The sequence below is a fragment of the Eptatretus burgeri genome, chromosome 17, assembly GCF_056783735.1.
Source record: "Eptatretus burgeri isolate ZD-2024b chromosome 17, Ebu_testis_v1, whole genome shotgun sequence".
In the NCBI taxonomy this organism is placed as follows: Eukaryota; Metazoa; Chordata; class Myxini; order Myxiniformes; family Myxinidae; genus Eptatretus; species Eptatretus burgeri.
The window spans coordinates 14,288,434-14,311,727 of NC_140977.1; the positions used below are offsets into that span (position 1 = coordinate 14,288,434).

General features: G+C 39.3%; 2 protein-coding genes across 2 annotated transcripts in view; both read left to right on the forward strand.

Moving 5' to 3' along the window:
* LOC147009365 (uncharacterized) overlaps positions 1-12,285 on the forward strand; it is a 32,268-nt gene extending 19,983 nt beyond the window's left edge. Inside the window, exon 2 of the mRNA XM_085862015.1 lies at positions 9,551-12,285. Within this exon, the coding sequence (XP_085718141.1) occupies positions 9,551-10,887 (1,337 nt within the window). The 3' untranslated portion in view covers positions 10,888-12,285. The remainder of the gene's footprint in view (positions 1-9,550) is intronic.
* Positions 12,286-22,138: 9,853 nt separating this feature from the next.
* Positions 22,139-23,294, forward strand: part of LOC147009367 (uncharacterized) — a 90,102-nt gene continuing 88,946 nt past the window's right edge. The window contains exon 1 of the mRNA XM_085861183.1: positions 22,139-22,267. The gene's annotated coding sequence lies outside the window, so the exon portion shown is untranslated. The remainder of the gene's footprint in view (positions 22,268-23,294) is intronic.

Genomic DNA, 23,294 nt, shown 5'->3' on the forward strand with positions numbered 1-23,294 from the left:
TTTACCAGAAAGACTAACCCTCTAATCAACAGAGTTCAGCAGATCAATATCTACTCTATCATCATTATTTTTCATATCCAATGGTTTATCAAAATACTTTGATTCATTCCTCACAGTTGAAGCTTGTCTTCCATCTTTTGTGAGAAGAAACATTAATCTGGGGGTTAGTTTAACAGGGGGTTGAGCAGACGTCAAGAACCTTAATTCATCATTAAATATCAATACCTTTTCTTGAACAAGATGAAATATTGCTGGTTGTTTTGTTGGAATGAGTCCTGCTTTGGTTTTTCATTCTGCTGAATATTCATTGTTTTGAAGAGCATTCACAATATAAGCAGGGGGGTGATTCATCTCTTCCATTTGTTGAAATAATCCTTCATCATCATCATATTCTAATTCTTCCTCCGCCATTTGGTCAAAATCTTTTAACATTTGAAGTTTTTTAGGAGTATATTCTGCTGTGGGAACTGTGGAAACATCCACAATTTTTTCTTTGGAAGTTTTTAAAAGTGGTTTAAAAATTTTCTCTTGTTTTCTTTCAAATGCTTCTTCACCCGTTAGTTTCTGTCTGCGTTTCTTCTTTATGTCTTCCTGTTGTTTTACAACTTTGAAACCAACTCTTAATAAACCTTAAATCTTCTTGCTCTTTCTTTAGCATCCATTTATTGATTGAAAAATATCATTTAATGTCTCATCTTGTTTCACAACAATATATTTATATTTTTCAGTCGTGTGCTTCATGTAATCCGCAAATTCTTTTTTCCTGCATAATGTAGAACAATTGTCTCTCCAAAAATTGTTTATATCTATTGAATTTAACTTGAACAAAATAAAAGTATTAGCATTGCTTCTGATGGAACGACGAGGAAGTTGAAAGTACGATTGACTAAGATAAATACAATTACAAGACGAATGTCTCCCTCTTGTGTAGTAGCTGTCCATTACCGTTTGGTTTCTCTCATTAACACAATCATCAAAGATAACGAGGTTCTTTTTTGATTTATCCAAATCTTGGGGAGACGGTATATCATCCGTATTAACACTAAGAATACAAGTTATCGGTTTTAATTTCTTTTTACATTTCTGTGTATCACAAAATAGTTGTATTATATCTTCAATGTTATTATTATCATTTCGGTTTTTTTGAAGTTCAAATAAACCGATTATATCTTCTTTTGAAGACCAGCATTAAAACTTTGTGAGAGTAGTTGACACTCTGGTTGAAAACTCGACTTTGTGAAAATTATTAAATTATCAAAATTCTAAAAAGTTGGGAGTCAGGAGCATCTTCAAAAGTGAGCAGGTTTTTCCACATCCGCTTGAACCAACTATGAGACATCTTAATGAATTTGGAAGATTTTTATGATTGTTAAATTTTATCTTATTTTCCTAAATGGGTAAAAAATCATTCATTTATATATTTGGAAAACAGGTTATTTAATTTATTGTTGGCTTTTTTAGAAACTATATTTTATCCAAAGTTCAGGTTTCATTTCAAGATAATCCATATTTTATTCATGCAATATCTTGTGTTGATATTTCCCTGAAAATCACATCCATGAAAAATATATAAGAACAATCCTTTGAACATTTCTCGAATACGTTCAGTTTCTTCCCTTGTAAGGAAAGGTGTGTTATCACCCTCATAGTTTACATTCATTTCTCTAATCAATCTTGTAAAGTAATTCATTTTTGGTGTAAATTTAAAAGAATTATTTTCCTTTTCAAATCTTTTATTACCATTAATTAGAAGATAATCACAGAATATACATCGTTTATAGGCTTTTGACTCTGTTTAATCCCACTCTATCACACGCAGGACAATTCTCAAATTTGTCAAATGGAGAATCAGGGAAGTCTAGCATATTTATAAAGGAAAACTTTACTTAAACTGAAATTCATCTCTACTTTCAGTTGCACAGTGACTCACATTTAATAATATTACCATCGATATCTACATACTTTTTTTCATTACCAGATTCAACGACAACATTTTTTATATGAAAGGTAATTTTAAAATGATCCTTAACTACTATTGAACGAAATGTCATTTCACCTGATATTTTAACATCCTTTATTTCGTCAGGATTTTCATATTTAGGGTTGTTGAAAAAAATACAAATTTCTCCTTGCATATTACAGATGGTCTTATCTTTTCTTTCCAAAGCTTCATCCATAAGGTTTTTATTTTTTGATACTTTTTCTTGTTTCATTGCTTTTTCTCATGTTGAATATATTACCAGAAGGAGAGGAGAAACTTTTGTTGGAGATACTTTAATTGATGTTCTTCCAGGTATACTAAAAACCCTTCCACTGAAGGAAATTGAAGAACTCATCTTATCCAACATAATTGTTTTTATGCAATAGTTGTTATATTTATCTTTGTTCAATTTTACATCCTTGACATATTTCTCAGTATCTTTTACAAATGAAGAGATTATTTGAAACTTGTGTTTTGTGTCTTGCAACATTGTATTTATTAAGTGAAAAAGTTGGAGGATAAAATGGTTTTAAGCACAGATTCACCTATAAATTAAACGAAATTTTCATCAACAAAATTTTAGTTTAAGCAAAGTTTCACTATACAAATATGGTGAATACAACGTACTGTGATGTTTGTAATCACGAATATAAATATTATCAAAAACACCTTCAAACCAACAAACACAAATTTAATCTATTTCATCAAATATCTCCTCTTGAGGTGGAAAGAAAACATTATGATATCTGCTTAAAGGATGTTTTGAAGAGTAGTTATAATAGACATCTTCAATCACAAAAACACAAGAAAAATGAGTTTAAAGTAAAGGGAGACTATTGTATTGAAAACACTGATGGGGCATTTAAAGGGCATATAAAAATACGGATTTTTCAATTTGGAGAACCCGGTCCATCATCAATAGCTGAATCAATTTTTAATAGTGAAAATTGATGTTGAAAAAGTTATTAAAAAGACATTAAAAGAAATGATAACTTTAAAGTTTAATATGGGAGTGAAAATGAATATAAAAAGACAAGATGAAGAACAAACTCCTTATATGAGAACAGATCTTCATTTTATAACATCATTTCAAGATTTTTTTGAATAGTGGGGTTTATGAAGAACTATCAAGACAAGAGGAGGATGTTGATAATACAGTCGTAGGAAGTGGATTTAATATTTTTTAAAATAATCTTTTTGGATATACACATTCTAAAATCAAACCCTCTTAAAGCTTCTTGTTATATTGAATAACCAAAAGAAATAAAACTAAAGAAGGCAGTTGTTAATATTAAGAATAATGACAATAAATGTTTTCTCTGGTCTGTTCTTACTCACTGACATCCACCAAATTGTAATACAGAAAGAGTAAAACAATATATGAAATATGAGAATACCTTGGACATTAAAGATTTTAAATTCCCAATGCCACGAACAGATATTCCTAAATTTGAGAAAAAGAATAATCTTTCTATTAATGTATATGGATTAAGGGATACAAACAAAGTTCAGATATTAAAAATTTCAAACAACTACAAAAATGAAGAAACACACATTGATCTTTTATATTTCAGTGTTGGAAAGAATTCACATTACACAAACATCAATAATTTATCAAGGTTAATCTTTTCTCAGGTATTCAGAACAGCAAATAAAATATATCCTTGTAAGCGATGTCTTAATTCATTTCATACAAAAGAACGATAAGAACAACATTCAAAATATTGTAGTCATCATAAATCAGCTGTAATTACAATGCCAAAACCTGGTGAAAAGATTTCTTTTGAAGATTATAATATATATCATGCACCCATTTGTGATATATGCTGATTTTAAATGTATCCTAAAAAGATAAATACTGCTTCTCCTAATCCAAAAGAATCACAAACAAATAAATATCAAAAACATATTCCTTGTGGTTTGTGTTATTTTATCAAATCATCTGTTGGAAAAAAGTACAATAAACTTGAACATTATCGTGGAAAAAATGCTTCACAAGAGTTTGTAAAACGATTAGAAAAGGATTGTATAAGACTAACTAAATTAATGAAAGAAACAAATGAACCGATGAAATTTACCGAAGAAGAAAAATTAGAATTTAGAAAGAACATTATCTGTCATATTTGTGAGGAGGAAATTGAGTCTAAAGTTAGGGATCATTGTCATCTTCCTGGTAAATATAGAGGTCCCGCTCATTCCTGTTGTAATCTTAATGATAAATTTCCTTCTTTTATTCCAGTCTTTCTTCACAACAGCACCAACTATGATACACATCGATTTATAAATGAACTTTCAAAAACACCAGGGAATATTTCTGCCATAACAAACACAAGTCAAAAGTATATATCATTTACAAAAATGATATTCACAAAACGTTTAACTCGTATTAGGTTTCTCGATTCTTGCAAGTTTATGGGAACACCACGAGCCGACCGAGCATCAAATCTAAGCTCCACGGGCTCTTTTCCAAATCATAATTCATTCTTTCCAAAAGAGGAAATTCTAACTGAAGAGGAAATTCAAATAAAGAGGAAATTCTAATTAATGAAGAAATTCTAACTGAAGATGAAATTCTCATTATAAAGAAAATTCAAACAATGAATGAAATTCAAACTAAAGAGGAAATTCTGATTAAAGATTAAATTCTGATTAAAGAGGGAATTCTTATGAGATGAAATTCAAACAAGGAATAAAATTCAAAGTAAAGAGAAAATTCTTACAAGTAAGGGAATTTATCCTGATGATTATATGGATTCATTTATGAGATTTAAAGAAACACGACTTCCTTCAAAAGAAAGTTTCTATCATAACCTTTATGAAAAAGAGATAAGTGATAAGGAATATAAACACGCACAAGAAATTTGGAAAATATTTAAGATAAAGAACGTTGCAGAATATCATGATTTGTATCTAAAAACAGATGTTCTATTGTTAGCTGATGTGTTTGAAGCTTTAAGATCACTCTCTCATAATAACAATTGTTATGGATTAGATCCTGCCCACTATTTCACAGCTCCTGGTTTAGCTTGGAGTGCAATGTTGAAAATGACAAAACAAGATATAGATTTAATCAGTGATGTAGATATGCTTTTGATGATTGAGAAGTCTAAGAGAGGTGGAATATCACAAGTATGTTCAAAAAGATATGCTGCAGCAAATAATAAATTTCTTCCAAATTATGATAGTGAAAAAGATCGTAATTATTTGATGTATTTTGATGCTAATAATTTGTATGGATGGGCAATGTCTCAATCTCTGCCTTATGGTAAATTAGAGTGGGTGGAAGAAAAGGACTATGAAAAGGCTTTGATGAATATTATTTCTTCTCGAGAGGAATTGAATGAGGAAGAAGAAGGTTATTATTTTGAAGTTGATTTGAGGTACCCGAGTGATCTTCATAATAAGCATAAAGACCTTCCTTTTGCATGTGAGAAAGAAACCCCAAAGAAAGAATGGTGAAGTGATTATCATAAAAGTTTTAATATTAAAGGCAAATGAACAGAAAAGTTATTAACAACATTCTATGATAAAGAGGGATATGTTTTGCATCAGAGAAGCTTGAAACAGTTTTTGAGAGAAGGATTGAGAGTAGCTAAAATTCATAGAGTTTTAAAATTTAAACAAAGTCCTTGGATGAAAAAGTATATTAAATTCAATACAGATATGAGAACAAATACAAAAGTAAAATTTGAAGGGGAATTCTATAAATTGATGAATAATGCTGCCTTTGGAAAGACAAAAGAAAATGTTAGAAACAGGCAAAACATTAGATTTGCAACAAAGAAGCTTCGAGATTGATAAACCAAGTTTTAAGAGAGAAGAGGTTTTTTTAGATAACTTTTCTGCTATTCATATGGAATAGGAAAGTATTGTAATGGATAAACCAATTTATATTGGAACAGCAGTTCTTGATTCATCAAAGATATTGATGTATGATTATTTGTATAATGGCATAAAGAAAGAGTATGGTGAAAATGTTTCATTGTATCTGGACACTGATAATTTTATCCAAGATATAAAAACTGATGATGTTTATAAAGATATGAAGAAAAATATTGGAGTATCTGATGCACGTAATTTTTGTAAGAAGAGCGAGTTATTTTCAAAAAAAGAATAAAATGCTTATTGGTAAGTTTAAGGATGAGTTGGGTGGAAAAGTAATGAGTGAGTTTATTGGATTGAGAGCAAAGCCATATTCTTATAAGTATAGTGATCAGATTGATAAGAGGTTAAAGGGAATAAAGAAATATGTAATAAAGAAATCAATAACTTTTAGAAATTATTATAATTGTTTGATGAATAAGAAAGAAGAATATAGGATAATGAATACAATAAGAAGTTATAAACACAATATATTTCGTGAAGAAGTAAATAAAAAGGCATTAGGAGCCTTTGATGAAAAGAGATTTATTTTAGATAATGGAATAGATTGTGTTCCATATGGATATTGTATGATAGAGTGAATACAATAGATTGTGTTTTAACGATGGGAAGATGGGTTCGGGTTTTTAAGGGCTACCACCACATTTTTTCACAATTATATAAATGGTCAAACCAAGTATTAATCAAACTAAAGAGTGGAGAAAATCTCAGTCTTGGTATATAAATGAAAAACATTATGAATGTGAAAAATATCAAATAAGTCTTCTTGAAAAAAATAACTAAAACAAAGGTAAATAAAACAAATAAACCAATGTCACCCGCAGGGTGACCCGTATCTTGCCAAATGGTGACCACGTGACTTCTTTAATATAAGGGCACACTGAGGTGAACAGAGCTGCAATCCACCAGGAGCGACTCCTTGAGGAATATCTGCCTACGAGAGATTCCGATGAGAATCGTTCTACAGAGTAACCATGAAAAATATGTGTTTGCCTCATAACATCACCAAATGACGTCATAATGTCTCAAGCTTGACATATCGAGAAAGCACTCATCGAGGTGTTCAATTTGAGGTACGACACGATATGGTTCCTAAAACTTGAAAATTTGACCTTGGGGTCAAATATGTTTGACCTCAGGCGCTAACCATGAAGGTCAAGGCCAATCGCCACCAAAAACTAATCAGCTGAGGGCCAGACCATATACTACATTCCCATAAAGTTTGGAGACGATTTCATTAAAATTACTCAAAAAATTAGGGTTTCGTCGACTCCCCTGGTTTGCGACAAAGTGACCTTGACCTTTGACCTTGACCTTCAAAATTTTATGCACTGAAAGGGACCTCTATAGGCCTCTGATGTGCGAAGTTACAAAAATTTCCAGTGATAACTGTACTCTGCAGAGTGATTTATACGTGATTACAGACAATAAATAAATAAATAAAACATATGAAGGTCAAGGCCAATCGCCACCAAAAATTAATCAGCTGAGCGCTAGACCATGAACTATATTCCCATGACGTTTGAACACGATCCGATCAAAATTCCTCAAAAAATAAGGGTTTCGTCGACTCCCCTGATTTGCGACAGTGACTTTGACCTTGACCTTCAAAATTTTGTGCGCTGAAAGGGACCTCTATAGGCCTCTGATATGCGAAGTTACAAAAATTTCCAATGATAACTGTGCTCTGCAGAATTTTTTATACGTCATTACAGACAAACAAAAAAACAAAAACATAGAAGCTGACTAACATATCTTACAAAAAACTTTGTTTTGGCAAGATAATAAGCGAATAAATTTAAAAACAAGTAAGTTGGAGGATGTAAAGAAAAAAAAATATCCTTGAATGGACTGAAAACTTTGATGGTTATCAATTGAGCAATGGAAAACAAATTACTGTTATCTCAAAATGATATGTGGCTCAGGAGGTGGTCAAACAAGAGCATTAAGAGAAGTTTATCATTTCGTAATGGCACAAAAGGGGTATCTTAAAAAAATATAAAGATTCAAATGTTTTATTTTTAAATATTTTAGATGGGGATTATTGTGCAAAGAAAATTAAACTATTCAAGGAATTTGAGAATGAACAAATCTTTATAGGTTCAATGAGTGAGCTCAACAATATGCATTGGTTATTTCAAAAAGAGTGTCCCTCGGCTTACATGTTTCAGATATTTCTTAAGAATCACCTTTAACAAATCACATTACTACTTTACTACTTGAACAAATCTTTATCTTATTGCATTGGTTATTTGAAAGAAAGTGCCCCAAGATTAAAAGGGGAGACAAATAAATATACCTTGGAATAAAAAGGGGGTTTACTTTCTTAGGGAAAAAAATATGAATCGCTGAAAATCCCCCATTCACTTACATGGGGAAAAGTAAGCCAAAATCAGTATATTCACCCTACTCATGCTGGCATACGTCTTTGTACGCTGGCATACATCTTTGTACGCTGGCATACGTCGTAGTAATCTGGCATACGTCTTTGTACGCTAACATACATCGTAGTACGCCGAAGTGTTAGACAAATTTTCCATGCTTGAAATTTTTCGTCGTATCCCAGCGTATGACTCGCACGTTCCGCATAATGCTGGCCATAAGTTGTAGGCACGTTACGCGATCGTTGACACACGTCGACACGTTACTCATAAGTCGAAACACGTCGAGGTAATGGTTAGCGTCAGTGTTCCAGGTGTTTCCCAACAACACCGGGTACCATTGCTAATGTTAACTAAGGTGGTGCATCAAGGTGGGACTGTCGAGACAGTTTTAGCCACCTTGAGACAGAACTTTTTGTTCAGTAACAAATAAAAGACAAGCTTGTGCATAAAGAAGCATAGCTTGGAACGATTGCAAGCAAAAACTTCATTTTAGAAAGAGTACATTGAGTATATACGTGATCTCACCAGGGTGTGGTTAATACATCAAAGGAAATTAATAGATGGAACTTTATAAGGTTAAAATCACAAACACAGGATGAGAAACGGTCTCTTATTGGTGCTTGCACCAGATTGACTGGGTGAGGGGAGGAAAGAAGATGTGATTTCCTGCCCTGGCCATCTGGGCCAGCGAATCAATAGATAAGGTTTTACAAGGTCCTTTACGGCTATGAGGAATGTGTACAATGCCTCCCTGCAAGCTTTCCCAGCATATATTTATTAAATTCTTAAAGCACGAACGAAAGCAAATTGGCATTTTACCTCATTATAAATTCAATGAACAATTCAGTTTCCCACAGTACATAAGATAATACAACGTCGATAGCATAACAGTTCCAGATTTATATATTTTTTTTCAACAATCTATAACATCACCTTTTTATTAATGTTGAAGTATGTATTTGAAGACGACTTGGGTTATTGTTTTCACTGAATTGTCAAATAAATTAAAGCAGTTTGTTTCACCCACATTTACAAAAGCTGTCAATTTACAGGAACAAACACGTGGCTCATCATTGATAATTGGATGAATTTACCCGAAATTATGAATATCATGGGAAAAACCCAAACTTGAACACAGAATAATGTGTATTTACATCAAGAATATTTTTTTACTTTTCTGCAATACAACAAATACGTGTGCAAATACAGTTGTACATGTTTGGGTATGTTTGTCAGAATAATATTACAAGTATTGTGCAGAATCAGATTTTTTTTAACAGGAAATGTGATGTTACATTTACAGGTGGATCCATTGAATCTCCAAGAGAGACTGCAGCCACTTGTCGGAACAGCTCAGACACACACCCGCAAGACCCGCCGACTGAAACGAGCAAGAGGACTTTTTACCATCAAGACAAACCGAATAATGAAATGTTTGCAGAGAATAATTTTCACAAGTCTCACAAAGGAAGGAAAGCTGATCAAACTTATGGAAAATCGTTCACTCAGTCGTCCACCCTAAAATCACATGTGATAATTGATACTGGAGAATGCCCACACAAATGCACAATTTGTGGAAAATCCTTCAATTATTCATGTCACCTTAAAAGGCACATGCTGATTCACAATGGTGAACGCCCACACAAATGCACAAGCTGTGGAAAATCTTTTATTTGTTCCTCCAACCTGAAAACACACCTGATTATTCACAATGGTGAACACCCATACAAATGTACAAGCTGTGGAAAATCTTTTATTCGTTCATCCCACCTTAAAAGGCACATGATGATTCACAATGGAGAACGCCCACACAAATGCACAAGTTGTGGAAAATCTTTTATTCAAACATCCCACCTCAAAACACACATGAGGATTCACAATAGAGAATGCCCATACAAATGCACAAGTTGTAGAAAATCTTTTATTCGTTCATCCGACCTTAAAACACACATGATGTTTCACAATGGAGAACGCCCACACAAATGCACAAGTTGTGGAAAATCTTTTATTCTTTCATCCCACCTTAAAACACACATGATGTTTCACAATGGAGAACGCCCACACAAATGTACAAGTTGTGGAAAATCTTTTATTATTTCATCTGACTTTAAAAGGCACATGATGATTCACAATGGAGAACGCCCACACAAATGCACAAGTTGTGTAAAATCTTTTATTCGTTCATCCCACCTTAAAAGGCACATGATGATTCACAATAGAGAACGCCCATACAAATGTACAAGTTGTGAAAAATCTTTTATTCTTTCATCCCACCTTAAAAGGCACATGATGATTCACAATAGAAAACGCCCACACAAATGCACAAGTTGTGGAAAATCTTTTATTCGTTCATCCCACCTTAAAACACACATGATGATTCACAATGGAGAACGCCCATACAAATGCACAAGTTGTGGAAAATCTTTTGTTCGTTCAGCCGACCTTAAAACACACATGATGTTTCACAATGGTGAACGCCCATTCAAATGTACAAGTTGTGAAAAATCTTTTATTCGTTCATCCCACCTTAAAACACACATGATGATTCACAATGGTGAATTCCCATGCAAATGCACAAGCTGTGGAAAATCTTTTCTTTGTTCTTCCGACCTAAAAAGGCACATGATGATTCACAATTGAGAATGCCCACACAAATGTGCAAGATGTGGAAAATCTTTTAATCAGTCATGTCACCTTAAAAGGCACATGATGATTCACAAAAAAACGATTCAATTGGTTTATTAAATACATAACGTTTGGTGGGGTCAGGCAATCTTGATTTGCAGGAAATCTCGTCATAAATTCCACTGATTAGGTGTTAGTCAGCCACTCTTGATTCTCAGGAAATCGTGTGATAAATTCTTCTGATTAGGTGTTTTTGGGGGGGCAAAATTGCGGTTTGGAAAGAAAGCAAAGAGAGATGTTCACTTATTTTATCCCTTTTCGAGAGATGAATACAGATTTGTTCAAAATAAAGACCGTGCTGTTTATGCTCTATGTTGTGAAATGTTGTTTGCCATATCACGTATCCAATGACATTATCAAACAAAGCACGATAAACACTTCATGGACGAGGCGGACAAGGAGGCGTCAATTAAATTGGCCTTGCGATGCACAGAAAGCAAAACAGTGTCTTTACGAATGTTTGTGTCAGTAAAAATCAAGCCACAGAGGAAAGTTAAAAAATCGTTGGAAAGTGGTGATGAGAATGAAGTTTCACAGTTTGGTTCATGAATCATGATCCTTGACCAAAAAAGGAGGTGGTGATTTTTAGATCTGGGAGAACATCCCAACTTCTGAAACCCGCAAATGGAGATAATAACTAATGACACATATATATGTGGAGATACTGCATATGTCCCAAGCCATAACGGCCATTCTTGTTAAAACTTCCTTTTTAACTTGGCCAGTCTAAAGGAAAATCAAAAAGCCTTGTCATTTCCAGTGTTGCAAAATAGACTTACCAGCTGCTGTTGCTGGGCTAAAGGAACACCAAAGGCATATCTTCAATCAAGTATTGCGAGACATAATTAACAGCTGGCCTTTGCATTCCCTTGCCAAACATCCTTGCTTTGTCGTACCAAGGGAAAACCTTGTCATTAATCAAATGCTGCAAAGATAGAGTTTAACAGCTGTTTTTGCTATCCAAGGAACAGAACAAAGGCGGAATGTCATAGCTCTTAATCTTTCATTTGCCCTCATTTTGCGATGGCAAGAACAGGCCTTGCTGTCAATCAACGAGAAATAGTTTCAGAGCCCAGAGGGGGAAAATAGCTCCAGGCTCTGGTCTCCTAAAAGGAAATTGATGATGGGAACGGAAGAAGATAGTTTTGGGCTTTAGCCTCCCAATAGAAGCTGATGATGGGAACAGGGTGAATCATGTTAACAGGTGGTCACACAAGGGGCAGAGTAAATTGTGTATAAGACGAAGCTAAACGCTGTGCTTGGCAGAGCTAGATTGGACGGACTACTGTGTGTATTCTTTGCTTCTCTCTCTCCATGTAGATGTCTGCTGTGGGCAATAAACTTCTCTACCAAGATCGGTGTGGACAGAACTTGATCCCAATCAGTACGACCGCACCTGATCTCCACATATAGACACACATATATGAATACATATGATTGTATGATGATGATTGACACAGCACCACTTCGAGCTATCACTATCGGTGACCCCGATCAAGCCACCATCATGTGGGGAAAGCCACATGATTGGCTACAATCAAATGTTTCCCAATCATGGTGAATCCTCTTTAATTGAGGGCATCCTTGCAAACTCAGACTTACTAAGAAGTGAAAAAGATACACAGATCCCTCCAATTGAAAAATATTTTCAACACGATGTTGAATTTTCATGAAAATGCCTGTTTGAATAAAGTGATATGTTGGAGCCATGGCCTCACCAATTTATTTTAATGAGATGAAAATGTACCCAAGAGTTGTGAGATATGGTGTCTTTGGTGAAGAGTGAGCGAGTTATTACGGACACCTTGGGCAACTTCCAAATGGAGTTCCTTCAAAAGTATTCACATCCCTTGACTTTTGTCACATTTTGTTGTGTTACAGCCTGAATTTAAAATGCATTAGATTATAAAAAAAATTGTCACCAATCAACACAAAATACCCCATAATGACAAAGTGAAAACATTTTTTTAGAAATTTTTATAAATGAAAATCTGAAATGTTTTACATCAATAAGTGTTCACCCCCTTTGTTATGACGCTCCAAATTCATTTCAGGGCATGCAATTTCTTTTGATCATCCGTGAGATGTCTCTGAAACTTGATTTGAGCCCACCTGTCGCCAATTCAATTTATTACGCTTGCCGGAGAGGGTACTGTATTTGGGTATGTAGTAGAAATTCCTCAGTCATCCTGTACATTTGAATAATTTATTCAATAAACAAATACATATGCGCAATGCACATATGGAGTAATCTAGATTCTTGAGAAAATAACACAGTCTTCCTCCAGATTTTAAATGGATGGAAATGTTGAGTTTTTAAAATAGTTCTCAGCGAAACATAGCTATTTGATTTCCAAAATGCTGGCGCCAGTTTATCAGGTTTTGGTATTCCCAGGTCGAGATCATTTTCAACTTTTGTGCTGCAGTCAGTATAATTTTGTGAAGTATTGCAGCATATATTTCAAACCCAGATGTGTAGATTCTTTCCCGGCACAGAATGACGTCAAGACTGCATCCCCTATGGGTACATTGATGGATTTAACATAGGTCTCTGTCAGTCCCCTTTTAACAGGCTGGGGAAATATATTGTTGTGGCTCGGTGGCGAGAAGCGACTGCGAGGTGGAGCAGTCGGGTCGTCTCCGCCTGAACACCCGGAATTTAGGTCGTGACTTTCGGATAAGTCCGAAAGGTCACGGGTCCCTTAGCGGACTGTGGTCGCCAATATTTTGATGGCATGGTTTAGGGTTAATTGCCTAATTTCAATATACCTAAACACCCATGTCGTCTTACTACCGGGGAAAACCACACCCTCGACGGGCCTCGGGCGGAATGGGCCGTTTACCGAGCCCGATCCGGGTGTAAACCGAGCGGGGATTACCATGATCCGTCGGTCTAAATGAACAATTTATGACACAAACGGTGTCCCTAATTCCCAATACGCACCGTGCTAAACCAACAAAAGAAAGTGACAGACAACGATCTGGTACATTGAACAATTGGGGGGTTTATTTATCATGGGGCAGGGGAGCACAAAGAGCAGAGTTAAAACCGACTATGAGAAATGTAATTTCCAAGGAACACAGGCACTTAACAATTCTACTTAACAGACTGGGCCCATGGACACACACACACACACACACACACACACACACACACACACACACACACACACACACACACACACACACACACACACACAAAAGAAATGGACCCCTCGGGTCTTTATTCGGTCCTCCCGCTGAGGACGATAGTTCAGCTGGGGGATCAGCACCTTGTCGGGTACCTCTCCGCCTCGTGCGGTCACACCGGACTCAAACCCACCACAGTGGGTTTTGAACCCACGACCCGATGTCCACGGGCCCACGACCCTGGCTGCTCGGTCACCACCACCACGAGGAGCCACCAAAAATGACCGCAGACCACGACCGAGACCAAGCCACCACGACAGACCAAAAGCAATCGGCCACACTGACTGCAGTACTCTTGCTTTTTGAACACCCTCTCTGGACTCTTTCGACAGGGCGAACACTTCATCTCGCTATATAGAGCAGTCAATATATGGAATGTTCTCCCTGGAAAGGTAGTGGTAGCAGAAACAGTGGATACGTTTAAATTGGAATTAGATGGTACCTGGAAGTATTGGAGATAGCGGGGCTTTGGGATGTTGGCAGAACTTTTAGGTAGCTTGAACATTGATGAGTGATTGTGTGCATGTGTATGGAGTGTTGTTGGTGGGGGTCTGGTCAAGGAGTGTTGTTGGTGGGGGTCTGGTCAAGGAGTGTTGTGTGATTGATGTGTGTTTTTACCCCGTGGGGTCTTCCACCCCACAGGGTCTCATCTCCGCTCGCGTTCTCTCTTTTCTTGTGTCCAGTTCATTTGAATGTCTATTTCTCCATTATTCGTGAACAGAATTCAATGAAAATTCACAGGCATAGACTAGACACATGTGATGGCGGCCCTTCGGGCCGAGGAACGGCCCATTTAGGCCCATTTTCTTAAAATTGTTGTTTCTCGGTTATTAGTGAACGGAAACGAACCAAACTTGACAGGTATATTCCAGAGACCATTCCCCAGGCATTAACTGAGCCCATAGTACAATTCCGGCCCTTTCGGCCCATTTTCTTCAAATTATTTTAAAAAAGAAAATTAAATGCGCTGTTAAGTCGCAAATGATGTTCCGAAACTTTCCTAACTCTTGTGAGATGTTCTGGTTTCTTTTTCTGACACGATGAAAATGTTACCAAATTTTAAAACTATCTGTCGTCCATGCTGTCACCCACCTGAGAGTTGTACGAATGACTCCCACGAGGTATGTTCGTGATTCGAACTTGTTACCCAAGCCCATTCCCCCTCCCTGAATAGAAGGAAAAGAGGGGAGAAAAGATAAAAACGACACAAACCACAAAAAATAAACTTAGTTTAAAAATATATATTTTGTATTTTCATTTTTTGATCAATTGTGGTGTTGATATGGTTCAGGTATGATGGGCTGAATGGTCTCCATCTGTGTCGAATTCCCTTGTGATTCCTTGTGATCGTGTTAATCTGACTCCCTGTATCCGGGAAGTGGAAAGCTGTGACCCCTCCTGTTTTTCTGTCAACCACTGGGCAGTTCCCTCTCCAGGAGACGACTACTACTACTACCTACTACTTCGTACGACGACAACAACTACTACTACTACTACTGCTGCTGCTTCTGCTCCGAATACTCATACTACTACTACTACTACTTCGGGTTGCCACGTATTTTCGCTAATCCTTGAGTTTCCTCGACTATCGACCATTCTCGTCCTCATATTCTGGTTCTCTTCTTTTTGTTTTGTTTTGTTTTGGTTTTCTGAACCGAGTTGGTTCATTTGTTTATTATATTTTCGTGTTTTCCTTGTTTAATTCGCCCCTTTGTTTTGAGGCCTAGCTGCAAGGCGAGACGGGCCCGTGTGGGGCTAGATTTCCACGCCCGATTTGCGGCGTTATCAACATAATATCGTTTTGAATTCCTTTTGATTTTGATTAATGGACGTTTGATGTGATAAATAACACAAGATCGTTAATGAGCTCAGTGTTGTTTGTTTCAAACGAGTTCCTTTAAAAACGCCTTTCTCATCGTTGTTTATTTAGATCCTGTTTTTTTTTTTTTCAACTTTTAATTTCGTTCAGGTTAATTGCCTCTTCCTGCATTACATTAGCAAAACTTAGTCGGTTTTTTGTGTAAAAGATATATTGAGTTAATATCAACAAGTCAATGAATCGTGAATGGGCTGCAGTCGCTTCTGGCGGTTCTGGCCAAGCAAGTGTGGGCGACTCTGCACATCCGTTTAAAATGTTGACGAGGAAGCTTGGTGTGAGATGCGAACTCGGACAAAAGATTCAAATGGAGTCAGAAGTAGATGCTGTTCCTCCAGTTACAGATCATGGGAAGTTTCTGCTGCCAGATACACCCAAGGACCCGTTGAGTGAACAAAAAGATGGATCATCAATGACTGAACCTGACACGGTAAGGATGAATGACACGGAAGCATCTCCTGACCCGTCAGAGTCAAATAACATTGAGATGTCTGTCGCTAAAACAGCACATCAAGACAAACCAACAATAACTGAAATGGAGATTCAGTACAAATCAGTGAGTGATGAATCCGCTGCGGTAATTCTGCATGAAAGGAACGCCACTGAAGCTACAAAAGAAGAAACCTCAGGATCCTTTCTTGTTGTGACAGACAAGAAGAAGGCGCCGTTCTTGCAAGAAACTGAGGCACTGCCTGCCTTGAACAAGGTCTCGAGTGCTGACACTACGTCAACAGTAGATGTAGACAGTGAAAAGACATACACGGTTCGACCATAGCACCGCAAGAGGATGATCTCCCTGCCCCTACCATTGTTTTAAGTGATGACAGGGTAGAAGCTTCGGCATCAAGTGCAGATGCACCAAAGGAGAGAGACCATGAGCTCCCAGACAGCGAAGATGAGGAGAGCATCGGTGACTGGGAAAGGGATCAAGGATCATTCATTGGAATTGAATCGGAACCGCCCTCAGGGCACAATTTGTGTATTCCTGGTCATGAAATATTAGAGTTCCTTGAGCAACGTTTGTGCAGTCGGAAGAATGTTGAAACTGCTCTAAAGCGGTGGAAAGATTATAAAACACTCGTACATTCCCTGTATATACTGATGAGAGATGGACAAAAAAGCAAGACCTCAGGTTCGGCCGAGCAAGTACGAGTGACGAAGTTTCTTGCAAAATTGCGAAATTATGGGGCTAAACATGAGTTGGCTTGGATAACTCTCAAAAAAATAATGACGGCATTGTCTCTTCGCCTGGGATCATTGAATGTTAATGGGTGGAAAGATGCATTTCCTATACACCAAGTACTGTCCTTCTGCTTGAAGGCGAAACTCGGAGTAACCTTTCTGCAGGAGACCCACACAACCCAAGAGGTTGCCTTCCGATGGGAAAGTCAATGGGAAGGGTCGGCTTTTTTTAGTCACCTCACTGATACATCTTGCGGAGTGGCTATCCTCTTCTCGTCATGTGTGAAACCTGAAATACTTGTGGTTAATGAAGTCAGTTTGGGTCGTTTTTTGCATGTAAAAGTAAGATTTGAGTATTTTGTTGTGAACTTCGTCAACATCGATGCACCATGCTTGGGAGCTGCAAGGGTGCGTTTCTATGATCACATGAGGAGATTTATGCTTTCCTTGCCTGACGAAGAGTGTGTGATTCTTGGAGGAGACGTTAATTGCACTCTCATTCCCTCCCTTGATAGAGTGGGCAAAGAACCCCACAGTCCTTCTGCAAAGGAATTACAACAATTGGTAACACTGTTAAACCTGAGAGACATTTGGCATGTGCAGCACCCCACAGATAAGTCATTTACTTGTACTCCAGGGTGCCCCACAGAAAACCAGGAAATTTGGTACAGTTTATTTAAAACAAAAAAAAGCAAACTTAGATGTAGCGTAAAACAAAGATACACTTTCTTTTCAAACAAAACAAAAGCAAACGTTAGATGTAGTGTTCAAAGCGCTTTCCGTGCGCCGCTGAACAACTGCGAAGATGGTTTTACCAACTTCCAATCGCCCTTTGGATAACTTCAAGCGGGATATTGTTCCAAGCTTCCGTGAACACAGTTTTCAGGGATTGAATGTCCGTGACCTCTCTCCTCTGTAGTTGAAGTTGATGTAACAGTACACCCCAAATGCTAAAATCCATTACGTTGAGGTCTGGACTTTTGGATGGCCATTCATTAGAGTCAATACTCCTGACTTTATTGAACCTGAGCCAGGCAGCAGTGTCCGTGGCTGTGTGACCCTTTGCTCCATCCTGTTGCAATGTCCATTCATCTCCTCCCATTACTTGGTTTATGTCGTGGAACATTTGGGTGCACATTTCATCTCTATACACGAGCTGATTCATTGTTTTTTTCTTTCTTCTGTACGACGGAAGATGTTCTTGTCCAGCAGCATCCCCTTCAACAAATCGCAACTCTGTTTTACCATGCCAGGAGACTGCACTGTAGCACATGATTGAAAGCTGTTGTTTATCAATCTCCACCAGCAGATCATCCTCAGAAATGTTTGTTTTAACCTGTACAGCACGATAAATGCGATCATTTTGATGGTTGAGAGGTGCATGGAGACTGAAACTTGCTTCATCGGAAAACCACACCTGCTTCCACTTCTCGTGTCCTTCAAAACGGTTTATCAATGCCTGACATTTTTGTTCTTGTGCTTGTTGATGTGTTTTTGTAAGAATATTGCATTTAATTCTTCTATCGCACTTTAAGTCAGATTTTTGAAGAATGCGAAAGACTGTCCCTTTTGATAATCGTAGCTCCTGGCAGATTTCACGTTGACTGGAATGTCTTCGTTGATGTCTTGGTGGTGTGACAGCAAGATCCAACACAGCCAGTTTGGTAGGTGAATCAATTTTCTTGGTTGTGCCAGATCCAACTCTACGCACTTTGACAGCAGGTGACCCTTCCCTTTAAGTACAGCCGCAACACCTGTAAACTGATTTTTAGTTATCGAATTAAAAAAACTCTGGCAAAATTTCATGGCATTTCTTCAGTCCCCAAGTTGGATGTTCTTTCTCAAAGAGAACAATCACCTCAGGTTGAAAATTTGATACCCGGTTAAAGAACAGAGCAAGTCACGAGACCTCCTTGTAAATTTTATTTTAAGTTGTGGAAAAATGGTGATTTATTAAACTAGGAAGGGAAAAATGGAGAGAAATATGGTGGAACATACTTCTTTGGGTCTGATAGGCTTGTTGCGCTCACGCATGACCTCAGAATATAAGGCAACAGAATATTGTAACACTGTTCAAAAGTTTAAGGAAACTTGGACCACAAATGGGCACTTTGTAGTATCTCTCCACAAGGCACTTTGTTATTATTTGCATAAATGTGTTATTTTGGTGATTTTTCCACCCCACCCCCATTTTCTCTTGGTGCTTTCTATCGAAAATGCTCCACCTTACCCCTTGCAGTCCTGATCATGGACTTGCAGGGATGAGCAGAGTGAGTGACATGAAATAGAACTGCGGCAGTTCAAACAAAAGCACTACAACTACTACAACGGCGACAACTACCACTATACCACCTTTCTGTGGCAGGTCAGGTCAGGAATGGGAGCATGTGCCAGAGCAGCGCGTCGCTGCGTCCACTTTCCGCCGGTACTCCAGGGGATGGCCATCCCCCAGGCAGACGCCTGGCCCATCCACATCTCCTTGAGTTGTTGATCAACCTGCTGCAACCATGAGGCACGTGGTCAGTCAATTGGCCTCCTCCACTCACGAGACTCCCTCACTGAGAGAATCTGGTGAGCAGGATCAGCATCAGGAAAACGAGCCACATGTCCATACAGCCGCAGCTGATGCTCACAGATTATGCAGGTAACAAATCTCATTTGAGTCTCTCTCGGCAACAGCTCGTTGGACACAAAGTCCGACCAGCGATGGCCAAGGATTCTCCGAAGAGACCTGGTACCAAAGAAACTAAGTCTCCATCTCAGATCCTTGGTCAGATTCCAAGTCTCGCATCCAGAGAGCAAGACTGGAAGCACCAAGTACCTGAAGACTCGGAATTTCGTCCTCCTGCACAGGTACCGGCAGTGCCACACCCCATTATCCAGTGAATCCATGACTCCCTAGGCCCGACCCAGACGTCGATTGACCTCTGACTCACAGCTGGCAGAGACATGAATATCACTGCCAAGGTCAGTGAATCTCGCTACGACCTCAACATCCTCACCACAAACAGGCACAGACAGGACAGCAGCATCCAATAAGTCATTGAAAACCTGGATCTCAGTTTTGACCCAGGAAACCCGTAATCGCAGTGGCTCCGACTCCTCATTCAGCACCTCAAGGGCCGCCAAAAGGATATTTAAAGTCTCCACAAAGATGAGTTCATCTTCTGCGAAATCAAGGTCAGAGATCTTGCCATTCCCAAACGATGCACCGCAGCTTGATCTCTCCGACGTCCTCCCTAGAATCCAGTCCATACAAGTGCTGAAAAGTGTGCGGGCCAGTACACACCTCTGATGAACTCCAGTAACAACTGGAAATAAGTCAGAGATGGTACCACCACATTTCAGAGCACTCTCAGTTCCAGAGTAGAGTTCAGGCCTCAGATCAATCAGTTTTGGTGGCACACCACGAAGACCAAGAATCCTCTAGAGTGGGATTCAGCGAATCGAACGCTTTAGAGAGATCAACATAGGCTGCCAGCAGCCCCTGCCAAAACTCTCGGCTGCGTTCGGTGAGGACCGGAAGAGTAAGAATATGGTCAATCGTTGACCTCTTTGGTGTAAAGCCTGAATGCTCTGGACGCTGGTGCTCAAGCAGATGGTGGTGAACCCTATCAAGAATTATCCGAACAAAGACCTTGCCCAGCACTGAGAGCAGCGTCACTCCTCAGTTGTTGTTGCAGTCTTGGCGATCACCCTTCCCTTTCCGGAGAGGGACAACAAGGCCCCTCTTCCAGTCAGTTAGGATGATGCCTGTGTTCCAAGCAGAGCACAGAACTGCATGCAATGTCATGAGTGCAGCATTTCCATCAGCCTTGAGAAGTTCAGCATGGATGCCACAGATCCCTGGAGCTTTACCCCATTTCAACCGGTTCACCGCAGCCCGTGTTTCCACAAGCGAAGGTGGACCACAGTTGATTGGAGGGTCAGCAACAGGGATTGTAACACCCCTGACATCCAACTCGACAGCTGGTGAATCAGCCTGATACAACCGCTTAAATTAACCGGCCCAGTGGGCCTTCACTTCGGACTCCTCTGTCAAGAGCCTACCACCCTCTGCTCCGACTGCAGTACTCTGAGGGATGGGCTTGGATAAACGCAATGTGCGAATTCCCCTGAAAGCAGGACGAGAATCCCTTGACCACAGGTGATGCTCTACCGGCTACCCCCTCACAGATTCCTCGCACATAGGCCTCCTTGTCCACCCTCAGTGCACGTACAGTTTTACGCCTCAGCTCCCTGAACAGGTCAGCTCTGCCATTCAGCCTGACCCTGCGACTCTGGTCAATGGTATTCAGTGTCCCTTGAGAGACAAAATTCTTCTTTGCCCGACGGTAAGTTCCAATACATCCACCGGCAACATCAAGGACGGTGGTCTTGAAGGCGCTCCACAACTCTTCAGGACCTTCCAAAGCACCCAGACTCCTCAAATCTCCACTCAGCCTGTTTGCAATCTTTTCAGCAACCCTCTCATCCTTGAGCTTGCCAACATCCAGCCTCGGCTGGGATGGTACCATTCTCCTGGATTTAAGGTGCAACTTCAGAGTTGCTACAACAAGCCTATGGTCAGCATTGAGGAACTGGGCACTCCGGTAGACCCTGCAGTTCTGGATCATCCTCCGTGACCGTCAACGAAGACACGGTCAATCTCCTTTGCCGCACCGCCAGCGTTGGAATACCAAGTCCAGCGATGAGCTTGTGGGCGCTGAACCCATGAACCAGCCACCCTAAGTCCATGACTTCTTGCAAAGTCAAGGACCTTTGTGCTATTCTGGTTCATAGTTCCTGACCCATGGGGACCAACAGTCCAAGTTTCTGTGGCGTTTCATCCTTTCGATACCAAGGGGGTGTATCTACTAGCTTGGCTTGTCGAACCTTCTTTTTCCTCGTTTTTTTGCACCTTTTGATATTTTTGTGTAGAATAATTTTAATAAGATTCTCGGCTGTTAATACACGTTAGTGGGGATGAGATAACGATGGAGAGGGATTCGGGACATGTGATGTATAATTAGAGAAGAAGAAGAAGAGTCGTGTCGATCCGTGTTCTCGGGACTCGAACAGAGAACGAAACATTTCCCGAAGCGAGTTGTGAGTTGAGGAAGTTTTGTGTTGTGAACATTTGTGGTTTTTAAACATCTTCGTGAGTAACATTAAACTCGTGTTACAGATTATAACATGTTTCTTCACGAGATATCAGCGATCACCAAGGGTAACCACGTGACGTGACCCGCGATGTTCATGTTTTTCGGACCGTTAAGTGACCAGTGGAGGTTTTAGTCATTTGTGGACCTCATGGATCACAATGGTGGAACAGTGTAGGTCCTGTCGTTATATTAAACTTCGCAATTTAGTGTTTGTGTGTCTCTGCGTGTCTGTGGTCGATGTGTTCGGAAGTTAATTATCAAATCTTAACTAAACTCGTCAGGAGGACGAATCGTGTGGGAAGGTAAAGGGTGGATCGACTTTGTTAACCTCACTCGCCCCGCCCCCTCATCCTCACCCCACCACGTGTGTACGTGTGTACGTGTGTACGTGTGGCGTGTGTACGTGTGTATGTGTGTACGTGTGGCGTGTGTACGTGTGTACGTGTGGCGTGTGGCGTGTGTGCGTGTACGTGTGGCGTGTGTACGTGTGCGTGTGTACGTGTGTGCATGTGTACGTGTGTACGTGTGGCGTGTGTACGTGTGTACGTGTGTGCCTGTACGTGTGGCGTGTGTGCGTGTGTACGTGTGGCGTGTGTACGTACGTGTGTGCGTGTGTGCGTGTGTGCGTGTGTACGTACGTGTGTGCGTGTGTACGTGTGTGCGTGTGTACGTGTGGCGTGTGTGCGTGTGGCGTGCGCGTGTACGTGTGGCGTGTGTGCGTGTGTACGTGCGTCTGTACGTGTGGCGTGTGTTCGTGTGTACGTACGTGTGGCGTGTGTACGTGTGTACGTGTGTGCGTGTGTGGCGTGTGTGCGTGTGTACGTGTGGCGTGTGTGCGTGTGTACGTGTGGCGTGTGTACGTGTGTACGTGTGTACGTCTGTACGTGTGTACGTCTGTACGTGTGTACGTCTGTACGTGTGTGCGTGTGTACGTCTGTATGTGTGTACGTCTATACGTCTGTACGTGTGTG